The following is a 20,462-nucleotide window of genomic DNA, read 5'->3' on the forward strand; positions in this document are numbered from 1 at the left end:
AATAAAATGCTAATTAATTACTTAAAAATCATACAATGTGATTTTCAGGATTTTTGTTTTAGATTCCGTCTCTCACAGTTGAAGTGTACCTACGATAAAAATTACAGACCTCTACATGCTTTGTAAGTAGGAAAACCTGCAAAATCGGCAGTGTATCAAAAACTTGTTCTCCCCACTGTATATCCAAATCAGACTTTAGTGAGCACATTGTGGGCATGTTACAATCCCTCAAAACGGACAATTTGACAAATATCTATTTTGTTAGATCAGATTTGTTGAATGTGCGTCCTTCTATCCCCCACGGTCTGCGTTCCATTGACTTCTTTACCGCATCTATTATCATTCAACACTTTAGTTTATCAGAGATGTTCAGTCCTGGTGATCAGGGAGATAGAGAGAGATACAACCACAAGAACAGACAGGCTACTGCCAAGCCATTGAGTAGAGGAGCCTTTGGGGGTGATTGATGGAGGATTCGTACTTGTAGGAGATCTGGTGAGACAAACAGACAAAGACAGACTCTCATTCTCCAAAGAATAAGGTAGACATTATAAAACCACTTGACTCTTGTGTCATCTACACCTGTTTGGTAGTCTAATGTTGTCATATCTTTTCGAACGCTTATATAGCCTGGCCTCACCTGGGGAAGAGGTAACAGCCGCGGATGCTGTCAATGCTGTGAGTCCTTGAACTTGTCAAAACGATCTCTCTGTACTCGTGATCTTTATTTCTTACATTCTTTACTTCAGCCACCCTAAACACCTCTGCTGGGGACATCAGCTGATCAATGCTTTCTGGGAAGCAACTGTACTCATCCATGTTGACTACAGTGCAGGAAGTGATGTTGAAAAGGATCCCACTGTCTGTAGCAGATTCCTCCGCGTCGGAACGTTTGGCCTTGGTTGAGGTAAACCTCCCAAATCCACTTCTGACCCTACTTGTGCCTCATACTTTTTGCTTGATCCACAAAACACAGTTTGGCAGTTCTCAGTCTTCAAAAGCCCCATGGCATCCATTAGCAGGAAATGGAGGGATTTGAACAGGAAGTTGCCGTTATAGACATTGACATTCCCAACCTGAGTCTCCACTTCATTGTTGAAAATCTTTCTGAACACATTTCCCCCATGTCCATAAACCACCAATGCAGCCGTGTGTTGATTGACGCCTCCCGGGATTAACTTTGTACACTGCTTTGCCCCACAGGCATCACTGTACTCTATACTGCCTTTCAGTTCTTCTTCCAGCAGACCCCCTTCCACAACCTTCTTCAACATCTGCTCCCGACAGTGAGTGTACTGGTCATCCACGGCATTAGGAACCATGTCCATTACCTTTGCCTGACATGCTGACCAAAACAAATGTACAATCAATCTCCTGACTGGAGGAGGAAATAACAAACAAAATGGTATCATTTTTCCCCCTTATAACGTAGTTTGTGTTGGCAATGGGCCTAGTGCAGTTTTACCAAACCGCGCAATGGTTGTCAGTAGTGATTTAGGGTTTTGGTGTTTTGCCTGATATAAAACAATCTAAATGTAATGAACAAACAAACATAGTCAGACTCTGGAAGTTGGACAGATAAGAGTTGTGTAACAATGGCACTGCATAGGGCTACAATATGCATTACATATTTTACTAATCAGTTTCGGTTTTAATTAGAGTAGATGGGAATGAAATAGAATCGACTCAGTTGTTCGACTGAGTCATGCATCGAGGCATCTCTATCTATGACACAGTCGGCCAGTGATACCTTAACTGGGGAGGACAGACTCATAGTAATGGCTGGAACGGAATTAATGGAATGGTATCAAACACATCAAATACATGGTTTTAATGCGTTTGATACCATTCACCGCATTCCAGCCATTATTATGAGCCGTCCTCACCTCAGCAGCTTCCTGTGATGCTATGGCATTTCTGTCTGCAACGTTCCACAACATTTGCATACTGATCATGGCCCGGTATGTAGCCCTTTTATACTCCAGGGTTTCCCAAACTCGGTTCTGGGATCCCGCCTGGGTGCACGTTTCGAAACCACTGTGTAGTGCGATGGCAAAAAAACTAAATGTGCACCCAAGAGGGGCCCCAGGACCGAGTTTGGGAAACCCTGTTATACTCCTTCCCAGTTTATGCACTTAATCGACCACTAGAGGTTACAGAGACCCAATGTCCACCCACAGTATTGCTGCCTTCATCCAATCTCTTTTGACAAAAAGTACCAACCAGTTCACAGACAGTATGTGGAAAATATTTCTATATTTATGTCGATGTACACATTTCATCCTTCCACAATTTGCATTGCAAGTCAAGCTTTATTGGGTTAAAGATTCATAGCAACAAGCATTCGCAAAGAGTTGAGAGCGCAACTCTGTGTGACAAAACAATCAAACATATACTTTACGAAGAATTATTATGAGCCGTCCTAAGGACCTGTTTTTAAATTGTAATACATTTTATGCACAAATTTGATAAATAGGATCATATTTATGGTCAGGGATTTGTTTAAAATATTGATGTAGCCTAAATCAGGGGTTTTCCCTCTTCTCAGGGACCCCCAGCCATTCCTTGTATTTTAACTATTCCACAGTTAGCACACCTGACTCAACTAATAATCAAGCCATTGAATAGGTGAATCAGATTAGCTAAATTGTGAAACATCTGGCCACTGGCCTACATCAATATAATCTATAGGTTCAAAAACATCATTATACAGTAGGCCTATACTAAACAGTAACAACAAACGTAAGAGCCTAAGCATTAATTAAAAATCCAAAACAATCATACCAGATATATTAGACACATCTATGTTGGACTAACAGCCATTAACAGCCATTAAAAATGTTGAAATTGTTGTCAACTTTCGGCACCAGTAGCTTTCTAAGCTCAGTCTCAAGGTCTGTAACAGAGGTATACTCTGTAACAACACTGAGAGCTGTGTTAGGACCCAAGGCACCTCCAGACTTGAGAGGGTTGTCGATGTTGTCGGTGCAGCAGTAGGCATTCCAGTAGTGACTCGGAACATTGACTGGCTCGTTCTGGTCTACCCACGTGTCGCCTGGGACCACCCCTGTCACCACATACATCTTATTACAGTCTTTACTCAAATCATTCTTCAGCTTCTTCTCGTACAGGTTCCACGGCCCGTTGTTCATCTTCCCATCTTGCGGAGCTACGTTGGTATGGGTCATGGTGGCTTTGGATGCATCTTCTTTATGGTGTCCTGCGGGGTTTAGGTGCCCGCGGTCATATGTGCCAAAATTGTTATCGAGAGCCTGACTCCACCTCAGCTTGTATTTCCGTTGGTATTGTCGAGAGCTTTCTCTGCAGCCATTGATGTCGTTGTAGTTCCCGATCTCCCTCGAGGATTCTTTAATTTTCATTTGCTGTGGTGGTAGGTCAGGATGTACAAGCTGAAAAATACAAAAATTTACAAATTAGCCACTCCACTTCAAGCTTTGTGGTAGCAGTCAAATAAAACTCATTATTATTACTGGTATTCTAGGCTACTGCTATTTAGTCTGAAATTACAATATACGAAATAGTACCTTCTGGTGCTTATTGCATGAATACAATCATTTTCTAACCTGCTCTAGAGCTAATATCCTGTTCTAATGCAAATAGTTAAACTACACTAATGTGTTGCATCATTCTGTAGTTGTGCCAGTCACATTAATGGCTGCTGCACTGAATGTATAGGACATTTAAAAAAGGTGATAATGAAAATGAAATATGCAAACCTGTGGTTCATAATACACTATGGACCCCTCCTTGCCAGGGACCCCTTTGATATCCATTTGATAGGCAGAGTACAGAGGGATCCTCCTGCCATGGTCATACAGAGTGGCAAAGTAATAGTTGTTACCGTTTCTCTGACAGATGTATGCAGGAGAGGCAGCATTGTAAGCAGAGAGACACTTCTCAGGCTTCTCTAAGCCCTGTGTGTTGGGCTCGATCGGAGTGGGGAGAGCTATATTCAGACCGGACACTGGTGTCATTTTGAAGAAAGAAGCTTTGCAGTTGTCGAAATTTGGAGCCACTTCCCCTCTGACCCCCAACAAGGAGAGGAGACCGAGGGACAAGAGGGACAGAGTCACCATGCTGTGCCCCTGTGGAGAAAAACATAACAGAGTAACATATATTGCAATGTTACCTTTACATTATGACTGTTTAAGGTCACAATTAGTCACTAGAATCAACTCAAGTCAGGTTATGAAAACCAAGTTCCTGAAACAATATAGTTCCTGTTTACTGTAGTTGCCCACCATCTAGACTCTAGAGGTTGACTTCCTGCTTCTCATTTCTGGTCAAAGTTGCTAAATGATCGTGTTGCTGTAAGGTTAATTATGCTATAATCATATACACTCCAAACATATTGTTAATTTGTCAGAAGATAGTTTTGCAAATCAAATCAAATTGTATTAGTCACATGCGCCGAATACAACAGGTGTAGTAGACCTTACAGTGAAATGCTTACTTACGAGCCCCTAACCGACAGTGCAGTTTCAAAAAATACAGATAAGAATAGCAGTATATTTCCTTAAGTACATATCTTGATTGCATGACACATTAGTATTGTTTCTTAAGCAGCCTATTTAATTTCCTTGTATGAAATAGTTTTTGCTGTGCTCGATACAGAGAACTTTGCGCTATTGCATCGATTTTCGAAATAACCAAAAGAAATTGAATATCCAAATAATTTGTTAGATTTTCAATCTCACCTTCTGAACTTGTTTAACAGTCCTTTGAATTGTCTCACTCCTTCAGAGGTCTGTAGCATCAGAGAAAACACTTCCTGTTACTCTCTAGATACTGTACATCATCTCTCTCTCTCTCTCTCTCTCCTCTCTCTCTCTCTCTCTCTCTCTCACTCACACACACACACTTTTTCTTGCAATCTAGATCCATAATCATTATGCCTAATTCTATGTCATAAATATCTATATTTTTCTGCTCGGGATGTGCACGGTTATCGAATATCCGAATGGACGTTAGTATTCGATTACTTGTTTTAATATATACTTTTTAAGACAAAAATGTATATGACTATTTTAACCCTGAAAAGGCTTTTTCTGAATTAAATTAAAATATCCATGTGACATTGTTACATACCCAGTTATGCCATGACATTTCAAATGATTCATTTAATAAAAGTTTGACTCTTTAATGTAGTTTTTATGAAGTGCACGTGCGCCCCATAAAAAGACCAGTAGCCAACCAGAAGCCTTCAGGTGGAAATAAAAGTTAATGAAAAGTTAATGAAATGAGAAGGAGTAGGCTACAACGAGCAACCAAAACTGTTGTTTTATCTGAATTGGTTTGGAGAGAAAGCGGATCCTGTGGCCTCAATTTAGGTACGGTTCCTTCAGAATTGTTCTGCTCAAAAAAATAAAAGGGAACATTAAAATAACACATCCTAGATCTGAATGAATGAAATATTCTTATTAAATACTTTTTTCTTTACATAGTTTAATGTGCTGACAACAAAATCACACAAAATTATCAATGGAAATCAAATTTATCAACCCATGGAGGTCTGGATTTGGAGTCACACTCAAAATTAAAGTGGAAAACCACACTACAGGCTGATCCAACTGATGTAATGTCCTTAACACAAGTCAAAATGAGGCTCAGTAGTGTGTGTGGCCTCCACGTGCCTGTATGACCTCCCTACAACGCCTGGGCATGCTCCTGATGAGGTGGCGGATGGTCTCCTGAAGGATCTCCTCCCAGACCTGGACTAAAGCATCCGCCAACTCCTGGACAGTCTGTGGTGCAACGTGGCGTTGTTGGATGGAGCGAGACATGATGTCCCAGATGTGCTCAATTTGATTCAGGTCTGGGGAACGGGCGGGCCAGTCCATAGCATCAATGCCTTCCTCTTGCAGGAACTGCTGACACACTCCAGCCACATGAGGTCTAGCATTGTCTTGCATTAGGAGGAACCCAGGGCCAACCGCACCAGCATATGGCCTCACAAGGGGTCTGAGGATCTCATCTCGGTACCTAATGGCAGTCAGGCTACCTCTGGCGAGCACATGGAGGGCTGTGCGGCCCCCCAAAGAAATGCCACCCCACACCATGACTGACCCACCGCCAAACCGGTCATGCTGGAGGATGTTGCAGGCAGCAGAACGTTCTCCACAGCGTCTCCAGACTCTCACGTCTGTCACATGTGCTCAGTGTGAACCTGCTTTCATCTGTGAAGAGCACAGGGCGCCAGTGGCGAATTTGCCAATCTTGGTGTTCTCTGGCAAATGCCAAACATCCTGCACGGTGTTGGGCTGTAAGCACAACCCCCACCTGTGGACGTCGGGCCCTCATACCCCCCTCATGGAGTCTGTTTCTGACCGTTTGAGCAGACACATGCACATTTGTGGCCTGCTGGAGGTCATTTTGCAGGGCTCTGGCAGTGCTCCTCCTGCTTCTCCTTGCACAAAGGCGGAGGTAGCGGTCCTGCTGCTGGGTTGTTGCCCTCCTACGGCCTCCTCCACGTCTCCTGATGTACTGGCCTGTCTCCTGGTAGCGCCTCCATGCTCTGGACACTACGCTGACAGACACAGCAAACCTTACATTTACATTACATTTAAGTCATTTAGCAGACGCTCTTATCCAGAGCGACTTACAAATTGGTGCATTCACCTTATGATATCCAGTGGAACAACCACTTTACAATAGTGCATCTAACTCTTTTAAAGGGGGGGGGGGGGTTAGAAGGATTACTTTATCCTATCCTATTAACCTTCTTGCCACAGCTCGCATTGATGTGCCATCCTGGATGAGCTGCACTACCTGAGCCACTTGTGTGGGTTGTAGACTCAGTCTCATGCTACCACTAGAGTGAAAGCACCGCCAGCATTCAAAGTGACCAAAACATCAGCCAGGAAGCATAGGAACTGAGAAGTGTTCTGTGGTCACCACCTGCAGAACCACTCCTTTATTGGGGGTGTCTTGCTAATTGCCTATAATTTCCACCTGTTGTCTATTCCATTTGCACAACAGCATGTGAAATTTATTGTCAATCAGTGTTGCTTCCTACGTGGACAGTTTGATTTCACAGAAGTGTGATTGACTTGGAGTTACATTGTGTTGTTTAAGTGTTCCCTTTATTTTTTTGAGCAGTGTATATATAAATTAATACAAAATGTCAATAAATATTCAAACCCTTTGTTATAGCATACCTAAATAAGTTCAGAGGTAAAATGTACTTAACAAGTCACATAATAAGTTGCATGAACTCACGCTGTGTGCAATACGAGTGTTTAACATGACTTTTGAATGACTACCTCATCTCTGTATCCCACACATACAATTATCTGTAAGGTCCCTCAGTCGAGCAGGGAATTTCAAACACAGATTCAACCACAAAGACCAGGGAGGTTTTCCAATGCAATGCAAAAAAGGGCACCTATTGGTCGATGGGTAAAAATAAAAAGAAGCGGACAATGAATATCCCTTTGAGCATTGTGAAGTTATTAATTACACTTTGGATGGAGTATCCATGCACCCAGTCACTACAAAGATACAGGCGTCCTTCCTGACTCAGTTGCAGTAGAGGAAGGAAACCACTGAACGATTTCACCACGAGGCCAATGGTAACTTTAAATAGTTACATAGTTTAATGGATGTGATAGGAGGAAACTGTGGATGAATCAACAATATTGCAGGTGCTCCACAATACTAACCTAATTGACAGAGTGAAAAGAAAGAAGCCTGTACAGAATTTTGAAAAATCCAAAACATGGACCCTGTTTGCAACAAAGCACTAAAGTAATACTGCAAAAAATGTGGCAAAGCAATTACATTTTTGTCCTGAACACAAAGTCTTATGCTTGGAGAAAATCCAATACAACACATTACCACAGTACCACGCTCCATATTTTTAAGTTGTGGCTGCATCATGCTATGGCTATGCTTGTAATCATTAAGGACTAGGGAGTTTTTCAGGATAAAAAATAAACGGACTGGAGCTTAGCACAGGCAAAATCCTAGAGGTAAACCCGGTTCAGTCTGCTTTCCACCAGACACTGGGAGATGAATTCACCTTTCAGCAGGACAATAAGCTAAAACACAAGGCCAAATGGAGTTGCTGGAGTTGCTTACCAAGAAGACAGTGAATCTTCCTGAGTGGAAGAGTTACAGTTTTTGACTTAAATCTACTTGAAAATCTAAGACAAGACCTTAAAATGGTTGTCTAGCAATGATCAACAATCAGTTTGACAGAGTTCGAAAAGAATAATGGACAAATGTTGCACAATCCAGGTGTGGAAAACCCTTAGAGACTTACCCAGAAAGACTCACAGCTGTAATCCTACCAAAGGTGATTCTACAAAGTATAGACTCAGGGGTGTGAATATTTATGCAAATGAAACATTTCTGTATTTAATTTTCTATAAATTTGCAATAAAATTGTAAAAACATGTTTTCACTTTGTCATTATGGGGTATTGAGTGTAGATGGGTGAGATAAACAAATTTTTAATACATTTTTGAATTCAGGCTATAACACAACAAAATGTGAAATAAGTATGAATACTTTCTGCAGGCATTGCAGCCTAGCCTGAATCCGACTAGACGTATGCGCGGAGCCGGCGAGACATATGGCTCGGAAATCCAGTGATGGGATACGGCGGTGTACTCCTAATTATCCCAACGGACAAATCGAGAAGATTTAAATACTGCTAGATTGTAATGACTGGTATTTTCGTCAGCATGTTATAGCTAATGCTATAGCAGCCCATTGGATTCTAGCGTTGGGGTGAGTAGATACAGGAAGTGTTGTCGAATCCAATAGAATAGGCTACTCCAGTCAAAACAGGCACAGTTGTATGGGATGATAATAAATAACATTGTTGCTGCTGCAAGTTAGATAGCTATGGGGGGTGATAAGGGACATATATAAGTCTTATGGGAGGTGATAAGGGACATATATAAGTCTAGGCAACCGTACCACCTGACATGACATGATACCAGCACCTTACTAACTTCTGCGTGACTCCTGCGTTACGTGTCTGACTTACATGACATGATACCAACGCCTTACTAACGTCTGCATCAGTGTTAATGAAAGTCATAATGTGCATAGTTTATATTTATGTTAATTAAATCTCAACCATAAGTGTTAGAAACGTACAATGTATCGACTGGGTGGTAATGTTTCAAGCATTATCATGTGTGTCAAATGCGTCAGTATATTTGTAGGCTATTTCCGAGCCCAGCTGCATGTCCCCCAAGCCCCTGAAGTCTCTATCAGGGATCCCCCTGATTCAGATCAATGCAGTGGGAGACCACAGCTTCGCTCTGTCCTTTTCTGGAGATGTGTTTGGCTGGGACAAGAACACAGCCGGGCAACTGGGACTAGGGGACACAAAAATACCTAGGATAGGAATACCTGGAATACCTAGGATAGGATAAAGTAATCCTTCTAACCCCCCCCCCCCCCCCCCCCCTCTTAAAAGATTTAGATGCACTATTGTAAAGTGGTTGTTCCACTGGATATCATGAATGCACCAATTTGTAAGTCACTCTGGATAAGAGCGTCTGCTAAATGACTTAAATGTAAATGTAAATGTAAAAAGTACAGTATACATAACACAATAGCATACGTGTATGTGTTGACTCCTGTTAAATATATTTAAATAATCAAGGTCCAGACCGAAGACCATGAACAATACATTATTTGAAATAGGTGTGTTAGTGCTGGGTTTAAACAAAAGCCTTCACACTCAATAGCTCTCTGACTGTAGCTGGAGACCCCTGATTTATCTAATATGAACCCAAAACAATTGTAGTTGAAAAACTTTTTTGACCAGGATGAGAGAACAATATTGTGTCATGTGTGTGATATGAGGTATGTGTTGTTTTGTAAATAAATACTTTTAATAAAATGAACCCAATTTTCTGGAGACAGACATGCTCCAGCTCCTGTTGATTGCCTGAATCTGAAGAAGACTGTTTGAATTTCATGTGGAGGAGAACATACTGCCGTTCTGACAAAGGTTGTATATCTGTCTGACATAATTACACTTTTCCCTATCATTTGAACTAAATGTTGTTTGGACCATACAATATGTCTACATTTTATGTGTATTTATTTAAATGGGTGTCTCAATGTTGTAGTTTTTAGTTCCCTAGAAATGTGCATTGAAACGTCCTCATTAACGTAGAGGAAAACACTATGATAACTATTTGGGTTGATTTTGTTCTAGGGAGGTGTGGTGTTCACATTTGGCTCAGGCCGCTATGGACAGCTTGGACACAACTCTCTCCGAGATGAACTACAACCTCGAGTGGTGGGGCAACTCTGGGGGTCAAAGGTGACCCAGATAGCCTGTGGAAGGTAGGTTATACTTATTAGACATGATCTGGAATTGACAAAATGTGACACAACCAAAATTGATGTAGGACTGTTTTGGTTATTTTCATCTTAGCATAAGACCTTTTTAGAATTCATTGTTGATTTGAGAAATGTTTTCTCTGTCCGTTTGCCACATTAGACACCACACATTAGCATTTGTGGGGCCCTCCAATAAGATCTACTCATTTGGGCACGGAGAGCAAGGGCAGCTGGGAAATGGAGTAAAGATTGATCAGTCTGTGCCCCTTCCAGTACAACTGCCAGGTAAAACATTTATGGTAATTTATGGTATAACTTTAGCCAGAGTACACACATTTTCAGAACAGATCAAACTTGAATAAATGTCAACACAACAAAATGCTTATTTCAATACTCAACTAAAATAACACGAGGTAAAACATGAAATAACATTAACTTGATAATCAACTATTTTTGTCAACATTTCAGACCAGATTGATGACCAGAAAATTGAACACATTTTTGCTGGAGGAAACCATTCCTTTGCATTGTGCACTCTTGGTCAGGTATGGACACAATTCGGGTTTGAAACAATGAGTTAGCAAAACAGGACATAGTTTGTCCTTTGTACTTAACATTGCTGTGATACGTTGCATCACATTGTCATCTTCCCAGGAGTCTGAAGAAAGGTCTAACAATCTCAGGTCAAGTGTGGGCAAAGTGACACAAGCTATAGATGAAAAGATCATTTACAAATGGATCTCGGAATGTGATTCAAAGTCTTGGAAAAAAGGACAGAAGTAAGTATGATATAAGTAACTATAATTTACCGTTGTTATTTCCTTATTTTGTTTATGTACGGTCACATAATGAACTGAAAGATTACTCAAACTTGTAATTGCAGGGAAATCACAAAAATGTTTTCTTCTGCATCATGTTTAAATGGGAGCTTTCTTGATAAAAGGTAACAGTATTTAATATTGGTTCAAATACATGATTGTCTTATGTTTGAAATATTACATTATCAAAGAATACTGATTTAAATATGGCATAAATATTGACAATTATTTCTTGCTTTTATTAGTTGTGACAAACATTACCAAACCTCACCAAAACAGTCTGGCCTGGATTTTTCACTCGTCCGAGGCGCATTCCGGAAGCTGGCGAAAAAGGGCAAAGTTTTGACTGAGGTATTTTGTGAATATATTTATAAATTGATATGTAATCAATCCTATTCTGACATGTATCTTGAACGAGGGACGATTCACACACCTCTTTCATTGCACTAGGTAGAAGCTGTTGTCCAGCACACACTGCTTCCCTCTCTGTATGAGGAGCCCATTGGAGTGGAGAGCTTGAGGGTCTACCTGGTTCTCCCTGAGCTCCTGAGGGTCCTTCACAAACAGCACAGAAGGACAGATCTCACCGAAGCCGTTGCTGCTGCTATCCTCAGACTGCACCCCGACAAGCTGCAGGTCCTCGGTAATGTTGCCGTCCATTTCAAATGTTTAAAGTGTCACCCCAAATTCAACTAATCAACAACAACGTAGTCGTAAATCTGTTTGTGCTGTAGACAACTTATTCTGTCCATCAAGCGTGGTAGTGCTGGGCTAAAACAAAACGTGTGCACATTGGGGGTGCCCCTGGAATGATTGTGAAGTAGATCAAATTCTATACCCCCACGAATGGTTTGAGAAAGTAATCTGTGTGTTATCATGTCCTGTAGGTGACTGCTGGTCCTCATTGAAGCCATCTGTCATGACCAAGCACATTGGGGTGTGGAAGAAGGCCCTGTCGGGGATTCTGAGGAGTGAACATATTCTACGCACTCGTGACCCTGGGATCAAACACCTGCTCCAGGTCCTCGGCCATCTCCACAGAGTCAGTGTCCATGCTTCTCTGCTCGTACTGTCAATCCATTTATAATGCTGTTTTCCCATTTTGACCAGTCAACTTCGAGGACCAATCTGGTGCCATGGTGGCAGTTATTTCAATGCAACCTATTTAGAATCGATGAGACCGTAACTGAGATTTGATGAAATATTATTTTGCTGACAAACATGTAAAATATTTAGCTAATACTTGCAAATAATTGTTTATTTATTATCAATGTATTTTAATTTTCTATATTATTTCAAAGGCAAACCAGAAATCTGTAGAGACCCAGACAGTTCCAGACAGTACCTTTTGTATGGAGGAGGTTCACTTCAATCCCATATTTCTAGAGGAGGATGTAAAGCTTTGGCGTTCATGGTCAAAGCAGGTAAGAAAAGTTATTTTGTCTCAGTCACCGATTGCTAACCATACTAGTGGTTGTCAGTCTTGAGGTGTTTTGATGTTCGTTGTTTGGGTCTTAGAAAGTGTCCTGGCTGCATCTCAATAGAGGCTTTAGATTTCCTGTACCTGAAATGGTCTGGAAAGAGAGAGTGAAGGAAACATTTTGTTTTCCTACTGGAGAATCTTTCTCACCTACTAAAGTTCCTTCTTATCAGTGCAGATTAACATAATTAGACAAAGAAGCTACTTAATTGAGATGCACTGTATGTTTTCTTTTACATCACTTTCAGGATGTGGATCAGACACCTGCCATCTTTTGTCGTTACCCATTCTTGATGAACCTGCAGAGCAAGATAAATGTTTTTAACATCAACGCCGCACTTACACAGGTAATGAATCTTGCTTCTCAATATATAGTATTATAATATACAGCAGATACTATAAATCAGGGTGGCTAAACCCCCTACTAGAGACCAACTGACTGTGTATGCAGGTTTTTGCTCTTACCCTGCCTTAACACACCTGGTTCTACTAATCAGCTGCTCACCAGGATTTTGATTAGCTGAATCAGGTGTGTTAGAACAGGGCTGGTGCAAAAGCCTGCATTCCAAGTAGCTCTAGAATATTGACCATCACTACTGAAGAAACCAGCCATATTTCTTAACCTTTTTGATGGAAGAAACTGGTTGAAATAATACCTGTCTTGTATACTAGAAAAGCACTAACTGAAGACTTAATATTGTACTGTATGCATTGCAGAGGACTGGCATGGGGCCTTTTGACATGTTCCTCGTGGCGGCGCCTGCTCCGTTCTTTGAGCTGAGGCTGAATAGAGCATCACTCATCGAAGACACTTTCCATCAACTGAGTGTAGCATGTCCCAGTACCTTCAAGAGGTCCCTTGTGGTAAGTCCATATTTTTTAATATGATGAGACAATGTTTTGAACAGAGAAGGGCTATGCCAAAATGTACTGCTTACCTCTCTCAGGTGTATTTCGACGAGGATGCGAAGCTGACAAATGTCTACAAAAGGGACTTCTTCCTCCATTTGTTTGATAAGCTGTTGGTCCCCGAGTCTGGGATGTTCATGTACAACGACACCGAGACGCTGGCCTGGTTCCCTGCAATGGTGAGGCACGTTTAGGGAAATCACACATGGATTATGAGGTTTTCCGCACCTCAACACATTATAGAAATAAAATATTGATAATTATTGTACTTTCAAATAGCTTCAAATGTGCTGGTAGTGAAACACTGTAATGATATGTTTCTAGAGAGGAACTACTATAGTATTACTACTGTATTACTAGCCTACTACTGTATTATAGAAACCACACTACCTTCCCTTTACTGTATATTAATCATTTCCCCCAGGTTAACAACAGCATGTCCGATACTTTCACTCATGGATTATTTCTTGTCTCTTGTCCAACACATCCTCACTAACAGCCTAGAGTGGAGGAGAAGCGTTATTTCCTGTTTGGGGTTCTGTGTGGGATGGCCCTGTACAACAACAACATGGTGCACCTCCCCTTCCCCATGGCCTTCTTCAAGAAGCTGGTGAACATCAAGCCCTCTTTAGAGGACCTGAGAGAGTTTAGCCCCATTGAAGCAGGGTAAGTTCAGACCATAAAATATTGTTATCCCTTAGTCATTACTGTATTACAGTACAGGCAGTTGTATTTGTTATAAGGACACCAAGGTCCGATTAAGAAATTGCATCTCAATGCATTTTATTGCATCTCAGGGGCAGGGCACTTGCTCTGTGTGGATAAGCAATTATTCATTATTTGGATAAATAGTTTTTCACTTATGGAAGCATCATGATTTATTGATTGCCGATTTATAATTGTCACATCTATTGTCACATATTATTTTCAATGCTTTTGAAGGAGTTTGCAGTACATCTTGGATTACCCTGATGATGATGTTGAAAACATGGACATGACTTTCTCAGTATGTATTGCATTCAAACAGTTTGATCGATGAACAAATAAAATGTAACATAATACAGATGTAGGATTTTAATTTGAACACTCTTTTGTTGCTGACAATTTTCCCACACAGCAAGAAATGCAAACTTGTAGTGTATTCAAGGTTTTAAAAGGCTTCTAAAGTTAGTAATTTACACTTTAAAATGACAGACTCTATCAACCCCTACAAAAAATGTCCATTAATTATAATACACATAATTCACATTTCCAGTTGCTGCAGGATTATTTTCCTGCTGTATCAAATTGGCTCAAATTAAGATCCTACATTGAAGTGAAGTGGTATGAATTACTGAACATTAGATCAGTTATATTATTTTAGTGTGTATGTCTCTCGCAGATCACTCCCATCTATTTGTCCATACCCTCAGTCTGCAGTGTTATCATTGTTCATTTACCTCACTATTTTCATTACTCACTATTATAGGTGATGTGGGGTGATGTAGCGGTGGAACTTGATCCCAAAGAAACTGGAAAACTTGTCACAAGTGCTAATAAGTAAGATTATAGCAATATTTACAACTGACCAAATACAAGGTTTACAGTATGACACGTTCTTCCATTGCTACAGCTACCAGGATTGGGGTCAATTCTATTTCGGCAATATCATCTCACGTTGAAATGTAATTGTATGAATGGAGAAATCATAATGGAAAGTAAATGATGCTTCTCATTCCTTGAATTGACTCCACCTATACTAGCTACAACTCAATGGATATCTGACTCTGTCTGTCATTCTTTTGACAGGAAGGAGTTTGTTGACACCTATGTGAACTACATCTTCAACCAGTCAGTAGAGGTGGTGTTTGAAGAGTTCAGGAAAGGCTTCTTCAAGGTGTGTGACATGGACGTGGTGGAGTTATTCCAGCCAGAGGAACTGAGGGGAGTGATGGTGGGGAAGGAGATTTTCGACTGGGAGACGCTGAAACAGGTCAGAACCATGTTTTGTTACGACATGACTGAAGCTCAATCCCAAATCTACCCCTAGCCAATTGTCTACATCTGAGAGCATTAGACAAGTAAAACATATAATATATGCAGAAATGTCACGTAGCCTATCAGAGGGCAAGATGGAGCCCAAAAAACAAGTGTCCAGGGGTTGATTTGGGATTCATGGTGAACATGTTCTGAAACCTGGCTAAAATGTTGTTTTGATACATTGATTTGACAAGTAGTTTGAATGGTGTTAAGTGTCTATTGCTTCACCATATTAATTGAGGGCATTTCCCCCCAAACTAGAACACTGTGTATGAAGGAGAGTACCATGCTGGGCATCCCAACATCGTCACATTCTGGGAGGTGTTTGAGGAACTGACAGAGGATCAAAAGAAAGCATTCCTGTGTAAGTATGGAACATTTTCATTGTAACACATGAACCAATAACGTAGGCTACTGAGAATAAAGTTCTGTTCTGTCATTCACTGCCCTCTCCCTTTTACCACCTTTGCCCCTTCAGTGTTCCTGACTGGCTGTGATCGTGTGCCCATCCTGGGTATGAACCAGATCAGGATGAGGGTCCAAACCCTTCTCAACTCCTCCCAACAGCATTTCCCAGAGGCGCTGACCTGTCACTCTCTGTTGCAGCTGCCCATCTACCCCTCCAAAGAGACACTACAGAGCAGGCTTATAGAAGCTGTTGGCCACAACAGAGGCTTCTGGAATGAATAATGGGTGTATAATGTTGCTGCTGTATATACTCCTCTCCTGTGTTCATCTTTTCATTGTTCCATAGTTGGGTTTAAGATTTGGATTGTTTTAATGTAGGGTTGTGTTTCAAATCCTAACTTGAGATCTGTGCGGTACTATGACATTATCATATTGCATTCACCAAATTTTATTAAAACATTTATAAATCAAAAAGTACAGCATGGTTTGTGCCTGCACATTAAACAACTCATTAAAAAAAAATATAACAACCAAGATACAAGGAAATCCCAAAGTATTTGAAATAATCTAATTGTTAAAAGGAAGCATATCAGGTTTTCAGTTGAACACAAGAACTATTCATTTTCAAGACCCACCAATGGTTCATTACAGAAATCAATGAAAACATAATATCCCTGCAGTTAGGTGGCACACAATAAGGCACAGATCATTTGGCACACATCCTTCTCAACCATGTTCCCCAATTCACAATATAGGGCAGGATTTAACTCAAGGCGCTCTATAGCGCAGCGCACTATAAGATACTTTTAAAGGTAATTTACACTTGAGCAGACATGCCAGCGTTACCATGAATGTGATCTCAGTGAACAATGGAGAAAGTGCCTTTAAAAGGCGTATTTTGGGTTGTATAGTGCCTTGACATAAAAATAAAACCTCCAGGCTCATGATTTGAGCACCACTGACCTCAACTTATATTTAGAGTACTACTCAAGTTCATAGCTCTTCTAAATGAGTCATTTTCCTTCGTGAACTTGATTCCATTTCCAAAAAGACATACATACTGTGCAAATGACGCATACTTAATTCCCTTTGAATGGAGACGCTCGTGTGAACAAAGTCATATCCGGTTTTAAGACACTATATAGAGGTCATGTTAAAGGTACAGTCACCCGTGGTTAAATTACGAACATTACTCTTTGATTTTTAAAAGATCAGTGCAAAATAGATCACTTCCAGATCAGTGGAGGCTGCTGAGGGGAGGACGGCTCATAATATTGGGTGGAACGGAGTGTTTGGTGTATGTCATACCATTCCACTGATTCCGCTCCATCCATTACCACAAGCTCATCCTCCCCAATTAAGGTGCCACCTATCTGTGTTCCAGATAAATACAGTAAGTATATTTTTGATCAGCGCTCATCATAAGAGATCTTTAGGTAACAGCGCCCTCTGGTGTTTGTGGTCAGACTTAACAATGGCGTTCAGGAACGAGATGTTGGTGAACTCCATGGTACAGGGCCTGGGGGTGTATGGGTCCCCCTCCAGCTCCAGGGCGGTCACATTGTTGGGCGCGGCCGTGCTCAGGATGCTACCGGGCACGTACAAGGTGAACTGTGGGCCGCGAGCGGGCCAGTAGAGGCCCAGGTTGAAACCGTTGATCCACACCTGGCAGTAGTGATTAAAACAAAACAAAGGAAAAGCATTAAAAAAAAGTCTAGAAATAACGTACATGTTCAGGACTCTGTAGTGTCAGGGACCATGAACAAATATGCTGCACCAGGGTATATGAAACTAACGTGGTTCAGTAAACCACGCTTATGTGATGAGTAACCTTGTCTGAGATCTGAAGAGGTGTGTCTAAGGTTAATGCCTAGGCTTTAGCTTAGAGGGCTAACACACCAGTCTTGTCATCGCACAGAAGTCAAAGGTCTGACCAAAACTATAAACACAACATGCAACAATTTCAACGATTTTACTGAGATACTTGTGCCCTGTATATACAACATAAATATATACTTTATACACAAACGAATATATAGATATACATTAACCTTTTGATACAGGATGCAGTGATGAGTATCAATACTGTCATCTGTAACAAAACGAAGGGCACTATGGGAGATGGCATCCAAAGGTTTAAGAGTAGCAGCAGCTGATAACTAATATCACTATAATCAAGAACAGATCAAAAGGTTGACTGAATAATCTGCTTCCTACTGCTTAGAGAAAGGAACGGTCTGTTTCTGTAGAAAAATCTTAGCTTCTTAACCAGCTCATCTATTACTGAACAAAAATATAAACGCAACACAGGAGGTTGGTGGATCCTTAATTGGGGAGGACGGGCTCATGTTAAAACCTTTTCTCAATAGGGGGTGCTGTTTGCACTTTGTAAAAAATTCATTCCCAAATTAAACTGCCTCGTACTCAATTCTTGCTCGTACAATATGCATATTATTATTACTATTGGATAGAAAACACTCTCTAGTTTCTAAAACCGTTTGAATTATATCTGTGAGTAAAACATAACTCGAGTTGGAGCAATTTTCCTGTGAGGAAGTGAGAAGTCTGAAATCATGCAGGCTGTTCTGAGGTCGGTTTATTAATTTGCCTGTCTTCTATTGGTTGAGATGCACTGCATACGCCTTCCCCTGGATGTCAGCAAATAGTGAGAATTGGAATGGAGTTGCTAGGCAGATCTGAGGCCTTATAAATAGGCTCGGAACGTGGGGTCCTCTCTTTCCTTCGTTCGCCATGACGCAAGACAGACCTCAGGATGGCGTTCTAGAAAGCTCCCGTTATAGCCCTTAGATATATCCGGCTCTGATTTTCTTTGTGCTGTGCAATAGTGAGTTGGGCACGTCTTCGCCACATGGCTAATGTTTACAGCTAATTCCAAAGTTGAAGGCGACAATCTACAACCGAGCAACGATTCTTTTGGACAAAGGACAACTTGCCCAAGATTCTGATGGGAGCTCATCAAAAAGTAAGAACTATTTATGATGTTAATTCGTTGTTCTGTTGAAAAATGTAAAACTCCTATTCCGCCATTAATTTCGGTGCGGTCTCGCTTTAACGCACGCTGTATGTCGTAGTAACGTTCATTTTAAAAATCTAACACAGCGGTTGCATTAAGAACTAATGTATCTTTCATTTACTGTCCAACCTGTATTTTTTAGTCAAGTTTATGATTAGTTACTGATTAGATTAGGTGCCTCTCCCAAGATTTCTCCCGACATATTGTTGGCAGCTTGGCTACTATTCTCATTGTATAACCACGATTTGTGCCGCTAAATATGCACATTTTCGAACAAACTCTATATGTATTGTGTAATATGATGTTATAGGACTGTCATCTGATGCATTTTGAGAAGGTTAGTGAAAAAATTCATATCTTTTGCTGGTTTATTCGTTATCGCTATTGTTGGCTTGAATCAATGCTGTTGTGTGGTTCGCTATTGTAGTAAGCTAATATAATGCTATATTGTGTTTTCGCTGTAAAACACTTAAAAAATCTGAAATATTGGCTGGATTCACAAGATGTGTATCTTTCATCTGGTGTCTTGGACTTGTGATTTAATGATATTTAGATGCTAGTATTTACTTGTGACGCTATGCTAGGCTATGCTAGTCAGCTTTTTTACTGATGGGGGTGCTCCCGGATCCGGGATGGTGTGCAAGTAGAAGTTTTAATGGCTGGAGCGGAATTCGTGGAATGGTATCAAATACAACAACCACATGGTTTCCATGTGTTTGATGCCATTCCATTCACTCTGTTCCAGCCATTATTATGAGCTGTCTTCCCCTCAGCAGCCTCCACTGAAACGCAACATGCAAAGCGTTGGTCCCATGTAGCGTGAGCTGAAATAAAAGATCCCAGAAATGTTCCCTATGCACAAAAAGCTTATTTCTCTCACATTTGTTTACATCCCTGTTAGTGAGCATTTCTTCTTTGCCAAGATAATCCATCCAACTGACAGATGTGGCGTATCAAGAAGGTGATTAAACAGCATGATCATTACACAGATGCACGCACCTTGTGCTGGGGACACAAATATTTGCAGTTTTGTCTATAAACGTTGATGGAGGTTGCAATTGGCATGCTGACTCCAGGAATGTCCACCAAAGCTGTTGCCAGCTAATTGAATTTTAATATTTCTACCATAAGCTGCCTCCAACGTAATTTTAGAGAATTTTGGCAGTATGTCCAACCTGCCTCACAACTGCTGATCACATGTATGGTGTCGTGTGGGCGAGCGGTTTGCTGATGTCAAAGTTGTGAACAGAGTACCCCATGAGGCAAATGGTGGTCACACTAGATACTGACTGGTTTTCTAATCCACACCCACAATTTGTTTTAAGGTATCTTTATTCCCAGTCATGTGAAATCCATAGATTAGGGCCTAATGAATTAAATTAAATTAATTGATTTCCTTATATGAACTGTATCTCAGTAAAATCGTTGAAATTGTTGCATGTTGTGTTTATAGTTTTGGTCA

The 20,462-nt window shown here is 40.8% G+C and overlaps 3 protein-coding genes across 3 annotated transcripts; 2 read left to right on the forward strand and 1 right to left on the reverse strand.

Moving 5' to 3' along the window:
* Positions 1 to 2,292: 2,292 nt before the first annotated feature.
* LOC120052844 (endonuclease domain-containing 1 protein-like) lies at positions 2,293 to 4,789 on the reverse strand. The gene is made up of 3 exons (XM_039000031.1): positions 4,719 to 4,789; positions 3,738 to 4,106; positions 2,293 to 3,410 (listed from the first exon to the last, which is right to left on the reverse strand). The coding sequence occupies exons 2-3, from the start codon at positions 4,095 to 4,097 to the stop codon at positions 2,823 to 2,825; spliced, it is 948 nt and encodes a 315-aa protein (XP_038855959.1). The 5' UTR covers positions 4,098 to 4,106; positions 4,719 to 4,789; the 3' UTR covers positions 2,293 to 2,822.
* A 4,429-nt stretch (positions 4,790 to 9,218) lies between these two features.
* LOC120052203 (probable E3 ubiquitin-protein ligase HERC3) lies at positions 9,219 to 12,237 on the forward strand. The gene is made up of 10 exons (XM_038999032.1): positions 9,219 to 9,343; positions 9,961 to 9,994; positions 10,205 to 10,335; positions 10,493 to 10,617; positions 10,801 to 10,877; positions 10,987 to 11,111; positions 11,216 to 11,275; positions 11,396 to 11,501; positions 11,601 to 11,793; positions 12,038 to 12,237. Exons 1-10 carry the CDS (start codon positions 9,219 to 9,221, stop codon positions 12,235 to 12,237), a joined length of 1,176 nt encoding a protein of 391 aa, XP_038854960.1.
* A 1,118-nt stretch (positions 12,238 to 13,355) lies between these two features.
* On the forward strand, positions 13,356 to 16,429 carry LOC120052839 (E3 ISG15--protein ligase HERC5-like). The gene is made up of 8 exons (XM_039000027.1): positions 13,356 to 13,494; positions 13,578 to 13,718; positions 14,039 to 14,205; positions 14,482 to 14,545; positions 15,008 to 15,078; positions 15,328 to 15,511; positions 15,820 to 15,922; positions 16,037 to 16,429. Exons 1-8 carry the CDS (start codon positions 13,357 to 13,359, stop codon positions 16,246 to 16,248), a joined length of 1,080 nt encoding a protein of 359 aa, XP_038855955.1. The 5' UTR covers position 13,356; the 3' UTR covers positions 16,249 to 16,429.
* Positions 16,430 to 20,462: the final 4,033 nt, after the last annotated feature.

The sequence above is a fragment of the Salvelinus namaycush genome, chromosome 8 (genome assembly GCF_016432855.1).
Source record: "Salvelinus namaycush isolate Seneca chromosome 8, SaNama_1.0, whole genome shotgun sequence".
NCBI classification, from domain to species: domain Eukaryota; kingdom Metazoa; phylum Chordata; class Actinopteri; order Salmoniformes; family Salmonidae; genus Salvelinus; species Salvelinus namaycush.